The 13,188-nt window shown below is 39.0% G+C and overlaps 1 protein-coding gene across 1 annotated transcript in view; it reads left to right on the top strand.

Moving 5' to 3' along the window:
- The window catches only part of ADGRA3 (adhesion G protein-coupled receptor A3), a 64,544-nt gene extending 51,856 nt beyond the window's left edge, over window positions 1-12,688 (top strand). Inside the window, exons 15-19 of the mRNA XM_075023854.1 lie at window positions 1,037-1,161; window positions 1,702-1,825; window positions 5,875-6,020; window positions 9,904-9,999; window positions 10,196-12,688. Coding sequence (XP_074879955.1) covers window positions 1,037-1,161; window positions 1,702-1,825; window positions 5,875-6,020; window positions 9,904-9,999; window positions 10,196-11,438 — 1,734 coding nt within the window. The 3' untranslated portion in view covers window positions 11,439-12,688. The remainder of the gene's footprint in view (window positions 1-1,036; window positions 1,162-1,701; window positions 1,826-5,874; window positions 6,021-9,903; window positions 10,000-10,195) is intronic.
- The last annotated feature ends 500 nt before the right edge of the window (window positions 12,689-13,188 follow it).

Below are 13,188 nucleotides of genomic sequence, written 5' to 3'. Positions count from 1 at the left end.
TAATGTCCATTGCCTCTCATCATTTCATGGCTTATCTCCAAGAAGAGTTTGACTCAGTCTTCTTTATACTGTCCCAGTAGGTATAGCTCAATATAATAATAAGATTTGTCCCATCTTCCTTTTCTTCTTAAAAATGAACAAACCCAGCTTTTTCAGTCTCAGTGTGTGCTTCAGCCTGCTAATCATCCCAGTGATCTGTTAGACTTCATCCAGTATGTCAGTGCCTTTCTTGTACTGGGGAGCCTCAAATTGAAGGCATTTCTGCAGAGGTGGTCTTATAGTGCTGAACAGAAGGGAATAATCAGTTCACCTGCTTGCTGTGGTTTTGTTAGTACAGCAAAATGTGGCCTTGGGCTGCAGGCTACACTGCTGACTTGTGGTCAACTTTTGTCTGCCAGTACCCTAAAATGGTTCTTTGGTTGCTTTCTATTCAGTCCCTTGCCCAGCCTGTATTGTTGCACACGTGGGGTTGTTCTATCCCAGATGCAGATCTTTTCATGTTTTCTTTGCTAAATTTCATGATGTTTTATCAGCCCATTTCTCTGGCTCACCAACATCCCTCTGAATATCCTCCAATATATTGATCAGTTTCTTCAGTCTATGGCATCATCTGCAAACTTGCTGAGGCCACTTTCTGCAATGCCCTAGGGGTTGTTTACAGAAGATAATAATCATAACTGAAACACACAGTTGTTCTACATGCTATATAAGTATTTTAAGAAAAAGAAAATGGTGCGTGTCTATAAGCTGCTAACTTCTCTGTATATTCAAGCATATATGAAGTTTAAGTGTTCTATAAGATGTGTGACTGCATTTATAAACGTCAGCTAGAATAGCACATAATTGTGGAATAAAGCCTGGAACATCAGATAATAAATAATTGGAGAGTCGGGTTTGTGGTGGGGGAAAGGGATTTTTTTTTTTTTTCCTCAGAAGGTTGCTGTTACTTCTTTATTTCGTGTTTCCTCTACTTCCCCCTGCCCCCACAAAATGAAGACATAAGGTGGACTAATGTTAATTTTGTTTTTGTTGTCAGGACTTGACAGGAGCTGAATTATATACACAGCCAGCTGATCTTTTGCATCCAGTTATTTATGCCACTGCCATGGTTTTGCTAATGTGCTTGTTGATGATCATAGTCAGTTACATATACCATCACAGGTATGAATCAAAATTACTAGACTAAAAAAATTAGTTTCATAGTGCTTAGGACTACTTTTTATTTTTTGATAGGAACATGATATAGTAATCTGCATTTGGTTTGGGGTTTTCTTCCTATAAAATTTGTTGATGCAAACTAACAGTTAAGCAAGTAGCTATTTCATCTCTTGAGGATGACAACTTAGCTCTCATAACCATGTATCTCTTTGATTCTTCACTTTTGCTTCATGATGAAAGAAGAGACCACTCAAGGATGATGGTAGAATTTAACAAACTGTTCAGGCTTTTACATTTCTATTGATGTGAAAGCTTGCAGCCTAAAATTTTTGAATCAGGCCCCAAATAGTTGTATAAAGCTAGTTAATAGGAGGGTGTTTTAATTTCTTGTGATGAAGACCAGAGATTATATTTGATTACAAAGTACGTGGTAGTCAAACAATCATTAACAGTAATTGTATCTCATTTATCACAAGTGTATCTTGCTAGTTTCTGAAAGACAATAATGCAGCTGTGTTTTGTCTGATTTGTTTCTTTTAACAGTGTGATCAGGATCAGTGTAAAAAGCTGGCATATGCTAGTTAACCTGAGCTTTCATATTTTCCTGACATGTGTGATGTTTATTGGAGGCATAACTCAGACCAGGAATGCCAGCATTTGCCAAGCAGTAAGTAAGCATGCAAACACTTGAAAAAATCAGTTACCAGTTTCATACTCCTATATATGTATAGGCCGCCCTTGCCTCCTACAGAACAGTGGTACTGTACAGGCGTTTTCATCAGAATATAAAATTTAGACAAAAAAATCAATATTTCTTTTTTTACCTTAGAAATTTCTGTTGTGTTTTCATCCAGCCATGAAGATAAAACTAGTTTATTACTTGAAAATTGGAAAAGTATTTCAGAAGTGCAACAGAATTTTTTTTGCCCAAAATGCTATCACAAAAGAATAAGTTTTACCTGTTTGTTTTATTTTTGAGACTTATTATTGTATTGTTTTATAAGGCTGTATGTGGCCTTTACAGACTGTGTGAGAACTGATTTCCACAGGTATTAAAATATTTATTTCTATTTGCTCACTATAATGTAAAGGGAGGGAGAGAGAAGTGTTTCAAGTCAAAGACCCATGCTTTCTCTAAACAAACATCACTATTGAGACTCCTCTTTTATCACAATTTGTTCTTCTAAGATTTGGCCATCTCTAATTCCATTGCAGTGGTTCAGTATACTAACAGTTGTCACTTTGGAATGGTATCAGTGAAATTTTTAAAATGTTTTCTTTTTCCATCCAGTGACTTATAAAAGTTTCTAATCCCTCACCATAATATTCCATAATGCTTTTTGTTTGAGTTTACGTAGAATCATAGAGTAGCTTGGGTTTGAAGGGACCTTAAAGATCATCTAGTTCCCATCATCCATGGGCAGGGACACCTTCCACCAGACCAGGTTGCTCAAAGCCACATCCAACCTGGCCTTGAACACTTCTAGAGATGGGGCCTCTCTGGGCGACCTGTTCCAGTGCCTCACCACCCTCACAGTGAAGAACTTCTTCCTTACATCTAATCCAAATCTACCTTTTTTCAGTTTAAAGCCATTACCCCTTGTCCTATCACTACATGCCCTTGTAAAAAGTCCCTCCCCAGCTTTCCTGCAGGCCCCCTTTAGGTACTGAAAAGCTGCTATAAGGTCTCCCTGGAGCCTTCTCTTCTCCAAGCTGAACAACCCCAACTCTCTCAGCCTGTCTTCATAGGGGAGGTGCTCCTGATCATCTTTGTGGCCCTCCTCTGGACTCGCTCCAACAAGTCCATGTCCTTATGTTGGGGGCTCCAGAGCTGAACGCAGTACTGCAGGTGGGGTCTTGTGAGAGCGGAGTAGAGGGGGACAATCACCTCCCTCGACCTGCTCATCACACTTCTTTTGATGCAGCCCAGGATACGGTTGGCTTTGTGGGCTGCAAATGCACACTGCCATGTCATGTTGAGATTCTCATCAACCAACTCCCCCCAAGTCCTTCACAGGGCTGCTCTCAATCCATTCTCTGCCCAGCCTGTGTTTGTGCTTGGGATTGCCCTGACCCATGTGCAGCACCTTCCACTCAACCTTGTTGAACTTTGTGAGGTTTGCATGGGCCCACCTCTCAAGCCTGCAAAGGTCCCTCCAGCGTTGTCAACTGCACCACACAGTTTGGTGTTGTCGGCAAACTTGCTGAGGGTGCACTCAATCCCACTGTCCATGTCACTGCCAAAGACGTTAAACAGCGCCAGTCCCAATACCGACCTCCAAGGAATGCCACTTCTCACTGGTCTCCACTCGGACATCGAGGCATTGACCGCAACTCTTTGAGTGTGACCATCCAGCCAATTCCTTATCTACCGAGTGGTCCATCTGTCAAATCCATGTCTCTCCAATTTAGAGACAAGGACATTGTGTGAGACAGTGTCAAATGCTTTGCACAAGTCCAGGTAGATGATGTCCATTGCTCTTCCCTTATCCACCAACACTGTAATCCCATTGTAGAAGGCCACCAAGTTTGTCAGGCATGATTTGCCCTTACTGAAGCCATGTTGGCTGTCACCAATCACCTCGTTTTTCTCCATGTGCCCTAGCATAGTTTCCAGGAGGATCTGCTCCATGATCTTGCCAGGCACAGAGGTGAGACTGACTGGCCTGTAATTACCCAGGCCTTCCTTTTTTCCCTTTTTAAAAATGGGGGTTATATTTCCCCTTTTCCAGTCAGTGGGAACTTTCCTGGACTGCTATGACTTCTCAAATATGATGGATAGTGGCTTAACCACTTCCTTTGCTAGTTCCCTTAGGACCCACAGATGCATCTCATCAGGCCCCATGGACTTGTGCACCTTCAGGTTCCTTAGATGGTCTCAAACCTGATCTTCTCCTACAGTGGGCAGTTATTCATTCTCCCAGTCCCTGCTTTTGCCCTCTGGAATTAAGTGGTGTGGCTGGAGCACTTGCCAGTGAAGACTGAAGCAAAAAAAGTCATTGAGTACCTCAGCATTCTCCATGTCCCAGGTAACCAGGTCTCCTGTCTCCTTCTGGAGAGGGCCCACATTTTCCCTAGTTGTCTTTCATCACTGACGTACCTATAGAAGCTTTTCTTGTTGCCCTTGACGTCCCTGGCCAGATTTAATTCTATCAATCAGGGCTTTAGCTTTCCTAACCTGATCCCTGGCTGCTCAGACAATTTCGCTGTATTCCTCCCAGGCAACCTGTCCTTGCTTCCACCCTCTGTAGGCTTCCTTTTTGTGTTTGAGTTTGTCCAGGAGCTCCTTGTTCATCCATGCAGGTCTCCTGGCATTTTTGCTTGACTTCCTCTTTGTTGGGATCCATCGCTCCTGAGCTTGGGGGAGGTCATCCTTGAATATTAACCAGCTTCTTGGGCCCCTCTTCCCTCCAGGGCTTTATCTCATGGTACTCTTCCAAGCAGATCCCTGAAGCAGCCAAAGTCTGCTCTCCTGAAGTCCAGGGTAGTGAGCTGGCGGTGCGCCCTTCTTGCTGCCCTAAGGATCCTGAACTCCACCATTTCATGGTCACGGCAGCCAAGGCTGCCCTTGAGCTTCACATTCCCCACCAGCCCCTCGTTGTTGGTTTACAGTAGTTACTATGCTGATGGCTGAAAGTGTTGCAATAAAGTATGTCCCTGATATTTCTCCTACAAATATAGAGAGAATGCTAGTCTGTGTGCATGCATATGCGTGTGCACACACAAACATGCAATATGGAGATGAAGAGATAGTTTAAGAAACTGTAATCTTTTTTCTTGCCTTGGAGACAGTAATCCTCCAAGAAAAATCCCGTGATATGGTTGGATTGTTTAACAGTTGTGCTTTTACTGGTGATTGAAACTTGCAAAAAACCCACCCCCAGTCATCTTAACAGAAACTGAAGTGTCACCTCTTCCATGCACATGTGCTATCATTTAAGGGATACATGAAACCTACTTCTTGCAGTCACTTCATCTCGGTGTTGGTTTATAAGTAAGGAAATACAGGACGACCAGATCATGCCTTTCACTGACAAAACCACAGGGACTTGGGAATTCCCGGAACTTCTTTTAAGAAAACAATGTTCAGTTTATAAAATAGTGCAGATGCAAAAGGATCTGACAGAGAACCATTTTCTTAACAGTAGTGCCCAGTCAGTCTGTGAGGCTGACTTTGCATTAATGTTTGGGCTGGTTAAATATCTAAAGTATGACACTTCTTTTTTTTTTTTTTTTTTCCCTCCATTGTGTTAAAATCACTGATGAGTCTTAGCTGTCTATATTAGCTGCTGTGTAGTTACCACAATGTTTAGCTTGCTGTTCCCTTATTTGTTTCAATTAAAATGTCTTGTATTACAGATATTCAAGAGTTAAGCATTTTGCGAAATACAGTTTCCTAGTGTATGATTGATATGTAAACTTAAAACCAAAGTTCTTCCTGCATTATTAAGTTTTCCCTCCAGCAGAGGCAACTGCAGCTATGTAGCCTTTCCAGACTCAACTGATGGGGAGATGGGTTTGCATAATATACTTTACTTTTTTGAAAACAACAATGACTTGGCATTTAAAACTGTCATAGTAAAATAAGAGAGTTTTTTCTTTTCTTGGAAAGAGGTTTTGAAAATTCAGGCTTTATGCAAGTTGCGTGTTAAATAATTTTTTTTAACTTGGTAAAATGGAAATGTTTGGGGGTTCATTTATTTTATTTTTTTTAAGGTTGGGATAATTCTCCATTATTCCACTCTGGCGACAGTACTGTGGCTGGGGGTGACATCTCGTAATATTTACAAGCAAGTAACCAAAAAAGCAAAAAGATGTCAAGATCCTGATGAGCCACCTCCTCCACCCAGACCAATGCTGAGGTGAGCCTATTGTTTGTTTCTGCAACTCATTATTTCCCAGGTTGCTATGCTTATATTCTGACCAGAAAAATGTAGCTGGTCACTGCTGGTTTTTTGCAAGTGCCTTTCATAAAAGATTTTCTTTCCAGGTCTGTAAAGTTCCTTCCAGATTTTTCTGTTCCTCAGCATTATGTTAAGGAGGATGAGGTGAAGGACGATTGGTCTTAGCATTTTACTGTTACAGTGCTGTGTTCCCGATTTGTAAATTAAGAAATTGGTAGTGTTTCAGCATCGCCCTTGGTGCTTTGATTAGGACTTTAGATAGCAACACTTCCCACTAAGTTATCATAGAAGAAAGAATTTGGAGAACTGTGTTATCACACAATTAAAAAACACTGCAGTTTAAGTAAATGAAGTTGAATATGTTTTCCAAAGATTGCTTGCAAATAATTTGAAAAATAGGTATCACTCATTATGAAAGGAAAATAGTGTTCTTTGTGAAGCATTCCTCTTGGAATTTTTATTTCTTAAATCACTGAAAAGGCACAAACTAATTATCTGTGAAATTCACTCTGTGAAACATTTTTAATAGAAAACATCGACATTGTTCGTGTAGCTTACTGAGCCTCTGAATATTAATTAAAAACTGCTATGCTGAAATTCTCCACAAGGTGGCAGAAGTTGATTAACTTTGATTAGTTATAGGCCAATATTTAGAAAGCTTGATTTAAGTACAGAGACTGCAGAAAATCAGAAATGCTTTTCTGAATATCATCAACTAAAATTTGCAGTATTACATACAAGCATATAGAAATATTTAATTGGTAAGGTAGAAGTTTAATATTTATACCACGTAAGGGCTGTCTCTGCTTTCCTTAGCTTTCATTATTTTTCTTTTAAGAATAAGTAAATCTGTTGTATTCACTGTTGTTTATCATACCCATCACCACCTCTGTGCCCTCCAGCAGGGTACTGAATAGCCCTTTTAACTTCTATTGCGATTTTTTTTCTTTTTTTTTTTCCTCTTTTTCCCCTTTTTTTCTTCATTCTTGTACATTTGTCATAGAGTTCTTGCTTTGGAAAATGTTACAGTAAAATTACCAGCCTCATAGGCTCAGCTCTGCATAGATGTAAACATGTACATACCATTTCAAATCTGGACACCTCATCTGTGACAACGGCAGTAACTCTGGAGACAAGTATCAGAACAGAGGAAACATGCTTCATATTTTTCAGATTTTCTCGGTGTCCAACTTCATGCAGATCAGGGATTTCCTCAGTCAGATAGATGTGTGATGGTTTTGCATGGAACAGCCATAGAAGGACTTTTTTTTTTTAATTCACTTTTCTTTTAAACTTATGTTTGAAACAGAACTATCCATAGTGGCATAGGGCAAAGTTTTACAGAAGAGTTTCTTGCTTGTTTGGAACAAGCGATCTACTGTTATCAGGCTCCCCGTTTCTTGAATTTAGAGAGACAAAACAATTCATTCTCTGTTTGCCTCTACGCTGTTTATATTCCTCCTCCATATGCCTTTTCAGAATTAAAAAGGGCCTTTTGCAACAGAAAAAAAAGCCCTGATAAATGTATGTAGGTACTCATTTTTCTCCTTATTTGCCATATGTAAATTATTCTGCTTCGTGTTCTTTGGGTTTAAAGAAGTCCACCTTGCAGATGATAGGTAGACGTGACATTTATGCTGATCTTCAGTTCCTGTAGGTATTTTCTGGAGGTGGACTTCATACCTGTTAAGCTTCCTTCCCCTCTACTGTAGATAAGCTTTATTCTTTATTTTAGGAAAGTCAGTGCATGTGAGAGAATTTTGTTGGTGATGATGATATTCATTTAGTGTGCTAATGGGACCTTGTCACAAATCATGAACAAGGTGGAAAAAGACTTTGAAATGGATCTGGTGTTCCTCAGAAGGCCGCCATAGACATTAGAGGGGAGGTTTGCTGTGGCTCACAGTAGCCATATTGAGAAGATAATGCAACACTTGGCACTGATTGGAATTTCTTAACTGTGAAAAACTTTATGCCAAGTATATTGCATTGCCATGCCAGGCAAGAGAGTGTAAAAATAACTGAGGTCCTCAGCTGCCAATCACAACAAGGAAATGGAGTTTGTCGTGCAGAAATGGTATTTTGTTCAGCAGACTCCAAACTAGACAATTTTTTTTAACGTAAAATAACTGCTTTACAAAGAACCTTGCTGAATACCTTAATAATGGGATACTTCATGTAAACCATGAAATAAAAAATACAAATATTTGTATCTTGTAATTTTATTTAAAATAAATACAAATATTTGTATTTCTATAATACAACTATTGAGTGAATGTTCTACTTAAAACCACAACATTTCACTATTTAAATTTTTTTCTGTTACTACTGTAACATCTCTTGTGTACCTATGTCATTAGATTTGTTTTTCTCTTTATGATCGAACTTATGGAAAAGTTTTAGCTCGTGCAGCATTCTGCCCCAAAATCTTAATATTACTGCATCTCCTTCAGCATGCTTTGTATATGTTTTTTAGTTACTGTTCTGTTCATACAGCTCCTTGTTGCGTGATAGTTTTGGTTTGTAATTTTGATTCTTAGGAATCACTGAAGACTTAGACACGGCGACACACAAGTGCGTGCTTTTTTTGTGTGTGTTGGTACTTGATACCTTGGTATGGTTCAAGGCCGGTTGTAAACTTGTTCCTTCAATACAGCAAAGTGAACTATGGCTGCAAACAAGGCATATTGCTTCACTTTGCCACCAGTAACAATTTGCCTTGTGTAGAACCAGCTTCACCCATCTGTTCATGTTTGAGTAGTGGTGCATCTTTGAGGCAGCGATTTAGTAATTTGTAGTGAAAGATAAATAGAGTAAAATCTGCCACAAAGATCTGTTTCATCTGGCCAGTTCCCGATTGCTGCATAAATGTACAGAATTAACCAATGATCAAATTTGATCTTTGTAGAATTCAGCAACTAAGTAATATATTTAGTGTACCTAGACGTCCAAGAAAGAATTTGTTCTAGACTGTTGTTTTGTGTCTCAAGTGAGACAGCAGTACCTTCTGGTAAATAATCTGAAATGCAGTGGAAAGGTCCAGGACCATCAGAATAGGTGTCTCCTGTTGACAAAAACTACCCATCTGTATGTCACAGTAGTAGTTTTCACTGTGTGTTCTGATCTGAATCTGGACTGGACTAGCATAAGATGCAGGACAGTGCCATTAATGGGAACAATTGTCAGTAATTATTGATCTGCTACTAATGAATTCAATGTGAATTCATAGAATTTGGAATGAAAAGTTAGATATTCCAAAAACATATCCCTTGTCCTTGTGAAGGCGTGCAGTTTTCATTAACACCACCACAGGGAAGCAGTAGGTATATACTATGAGGTTACAGAGTCCATTAAAAATGAATAAATAAAAGCACCACCAACACCAGCACCCAAACCCCTCCACACAAAAAGCCCCCATGTAACAAGAGTTCTTATGGCTGATCTTTTGAACACAGTGTCCATAATATTAGGCAAATCATCTCTGGAACAAGAAACATACCACTTACTATTTTCCTTCTAAGTTTCCATATTCTCTTCCAGCAGTTTACAACTTTTGACTGCCAGCTTTTGCTTCTTCCGTCTAACTGTGTATACCTTCATTCAGTGCCTGCGAGGGAGGTGAGCCACTGTGAGAGAGAGGTGGTTTTCAACAGGGGAGGGGGGAAATGGTAGCGAGGAAGATTTAGAAAAAATTGATATTGCCAAAGGCCAAACTTGATTCACACTATTTATTTTCTTAAAGAACTTGAATAAATCCTGGAAAGTTTGCATTTCCTTCATGGTGACTGAATAAAATCCATTGCCATTAAGCAACCACTGATATACTGGCTTTACTTTTTAGGTTCTACCTTATTGGTGGAGGGATCCCTATCATAGTTTGTGGAATAACAGCAGCAGCAAACATCCGAAATTATGGCAGCAGACCTAATGCTCCTTAGTAAGTACCACGTAACTGAGAGCTTTGTCATAAGGTTTCATGGATTTGCTTTTCTAAGTACTCTTTGCAATTAATTCTTATTCTTCCAGAAAATGTAACACAGCTGAGATAATTTGGAGGTATCATTATGAACTGATAAAGCGTAAGTGACTTGTGAGATGTTAATTTTGATTCTTTGGTTTGTTTTTTTTTCCAGTTGCTGGATGACTTGGGAACCTAGCTTAGGAGCATTTTATGGACCAGCTAGCTTTATAATTTTCATAAACTGTATGTATTTTCTCAGCATATTCATACAACTAAAACGTCACCCTGAACGTAAATACGAACTTAAGGAACCTGTTGAGGAACAGCAGCGCCTGGCTACCAATGAACACGGGGAACTGGCTCATCAAGATTCATTGTCAGTGTCACTGGTTTCCACATCTGCTTTGGAGAACGAGCACAGCTTTCAAGCACAGCTGCTGGGAGTGGGCCTTACTTTGCTCTTGTATGTTGCTCTGTGGATCTTTGGAGCTCTATCAGTTTCCCTGTATTATCCCATGGACCTGATCTTCAGCTGTTTTTTTGGGGCAACATGTTTAAGCCTCAGTGCCTTTCTTATGGTGCACCATTGCGTTAACAGGGAAGATGTCAGGCATGCTTGGATAACAACTTGCTGCCCTGGAAGGAGTACATATTCAGTGCAAGTAAATGTTCAGCCCTCCAGTTCCAGTGGAACCAATGGAGAGACCCCTAAGTGCACCAACAGTAGCGCGGAATCTTCATGCACAAATAAAAGTGCATCAAGCCTAAAAAATTCTTCTCAAGGTTGTAAACTAACTAATTTACAAGCTGCAGCAGCTCAGTGCCACCCTACCTCTCTGCCATTGAACACAGGTCCCCAGCTTGATAACAGTCTCACTGAACATTCGGTGGATAATGATATCAAAATGCATGTAGCTCCCTTGGAGGTACAGTTTCGGACAAACGGACACCCAAGTCGGCATCATAAGAACAGAAGCAAGGGACATCGTGCTAGCAGGCTTGCAGTATTGAGGGAATATGCATATGATGTTCCCACAAGTGTGGAAGGAAGTGTGCAAAATGGCCTACCTAAAAGTCGACAAAGCAACAGCGAAGGGCATTCAAGGAGCCGAAGAGCCTATTTGGCATATAGAGAACGTCAGTATAACCAGTCCCAACAAGATAGCAGCGATGCTTGCAGTACACTTCCAAAAAGTAGCAGAAATACTGAAAAAACAGTAGCTACCAACAACAAAAAAGATATTCTAAGGAAACCAATAGCAGTTGAACTTGAAAACCAGCAAAAATCTTATGGCTTAAATTTAGCCATTCAGAATGGACCGCTTAAAAGCAGTGGACAGGATGGACCCTTGCTCACTGCAGACAGTACTGGTAATATTAGAACTGGGTTATGGAAACACGAAACTACTGTGTAGCATTATAATTCATTGCTGGATGTGAACTGTGATTACACATTCCTTAAAGCTATTAACACTTTTAAAGACTGTTTACAAACTCTAGGTACTTTATGCAGGGAGGGAACAAAGATAATCTGCCAAGCAAAAGATTGTACGCCTTATTATCTTTGCTGTTCTTACAAAGATGAACTCTTTGCTATTTTGTGAAAATTTTTTTGAAGCATCAGTTTTGAGAAATGCAGAACATAACTCTGTACATTATTTTTTTTTTAACAGTAACCCTGCAGATGTGTCCACAACACATTTCAAATTTGTATTTAAATGTATAATAAATAGTATTTTCCCCAGCAGCTCAATGTTGCACTTATTTGTTGGGTTTTTTTAAAGATTACTGCACTGAATGTCATCTTGATTTTACTACTTTGGTATCTGAAGCTTGTGAGTTTCAGTTACTAAAGAAAATATTTGGTGTCCGAAATAGACAATGCAAATAGCTCAATTAATTGCATAAGGCCTAGAATTTCTTTGAAATAAAGCAGCTACATTTTAATGAGAGTAAACAAGGTGACTTGTTTACTCCAACATCATTGTCTTGTACTTGCTGCATAAGTTAACTTTTTAGATGTCTGTGGCTTATTTTAATGCACTTGCACAGAGTTTTAGTTTACTTGGTAATGTTTCTTGATAATACTCTATTTTGCCCTCAGCATTACCTGACTGGGATGGTGTTTTGGGGTTTTTTTAATCATTTGTAATTGAGAAGGTTATGAATGTTCACAGACAATGTGTGCCAATTTGCAAAGGTCATCAGTACATACCAGTGAAAACTCATTCAGTTGTAACAGCATGGAATAATAATAGTGCAGGTGTTTTGATAGGTGGTAATGGGATAATCTGTTAAGAGTATGATCAGTATGCAAAATTGGGGTCTTCGGGTTCAATGTCACTGTACAAGCTGACTCTTGAGAGAGCATTTTGAGTTGTAAGTTCATTTTTACTTACCCGTATGTGACAATTTGCAGAATAATCTTCTCCAATACTATACAGCATCTGTGTTTTTTTTTTTAAAAAAAGTTTCACTACCAGAACTATATTAATAAGGTTATCAGTTTTTAAAAGCATGTAAATTCTTGCAGTAGATATAGCTAAAACATGCAATCTTTAACAATAATGTAAACCTTGAAAAATAAGTTATAGATAAATTAAACTAAATTTAATTGCAATATAATTACAAAAATTAGTGTCAAGATCGAAATGTATGTATGTAAAATGAAATATTATAGAATAGATTATTTGTCATTTATGAGTATAGTTTTTATGCTTAAACTGCTGACACCTCAATGTAAACAAGGTCATATTTTGGGCTGTGTCACGGCTGCTGCTGTGACAAATTTGAGGCTGTAGTTGCAGAGTAATGCTTGGGGTTTTACCAGTTTCCAGTACTGATACCTGTTTTGCTAAAACCACGTGTATTAAATAGCAAAAAATGCTTCTGTATAATCTAGTACTGATATCACAACTTAACTTTTAAGCAACAAATGGAATTAGATTGTACATACTTGGCTACTTGGTTACCTAATTCAGACTTGTCACTCGGGTATTTTAGTTAAGTGTATCGGCTGAATACAGGTACAAGTCTAACATTCTCAGTACTCAAATGTGTTAAATCACTTATAATGTGAGGACTCATTCAGGTATGTTTAATCATTGCTTGCAATGTTTACTGCACCTTCTATGAATCAGTTTGAGAATCTGAAATAACCTTGGA

Source organism: Buteo buteo, chromosome 1, assembly GCF_964188355.1.
Source record: "Buteo buteo chromosome 1, bButBut1.hap1.1, whole genome shotgun sequence".
NCBI lineage: Eukaryota > Metazoa > Chordata > Aves > Accipitriformes > Accipitridae > Buteo > Buteo buteo.
The sequence above is the reverse complement of the archived record's forward strand: the minus strand, read 5'-3'. Positions and strand labels throughout refer to the sequence as shown.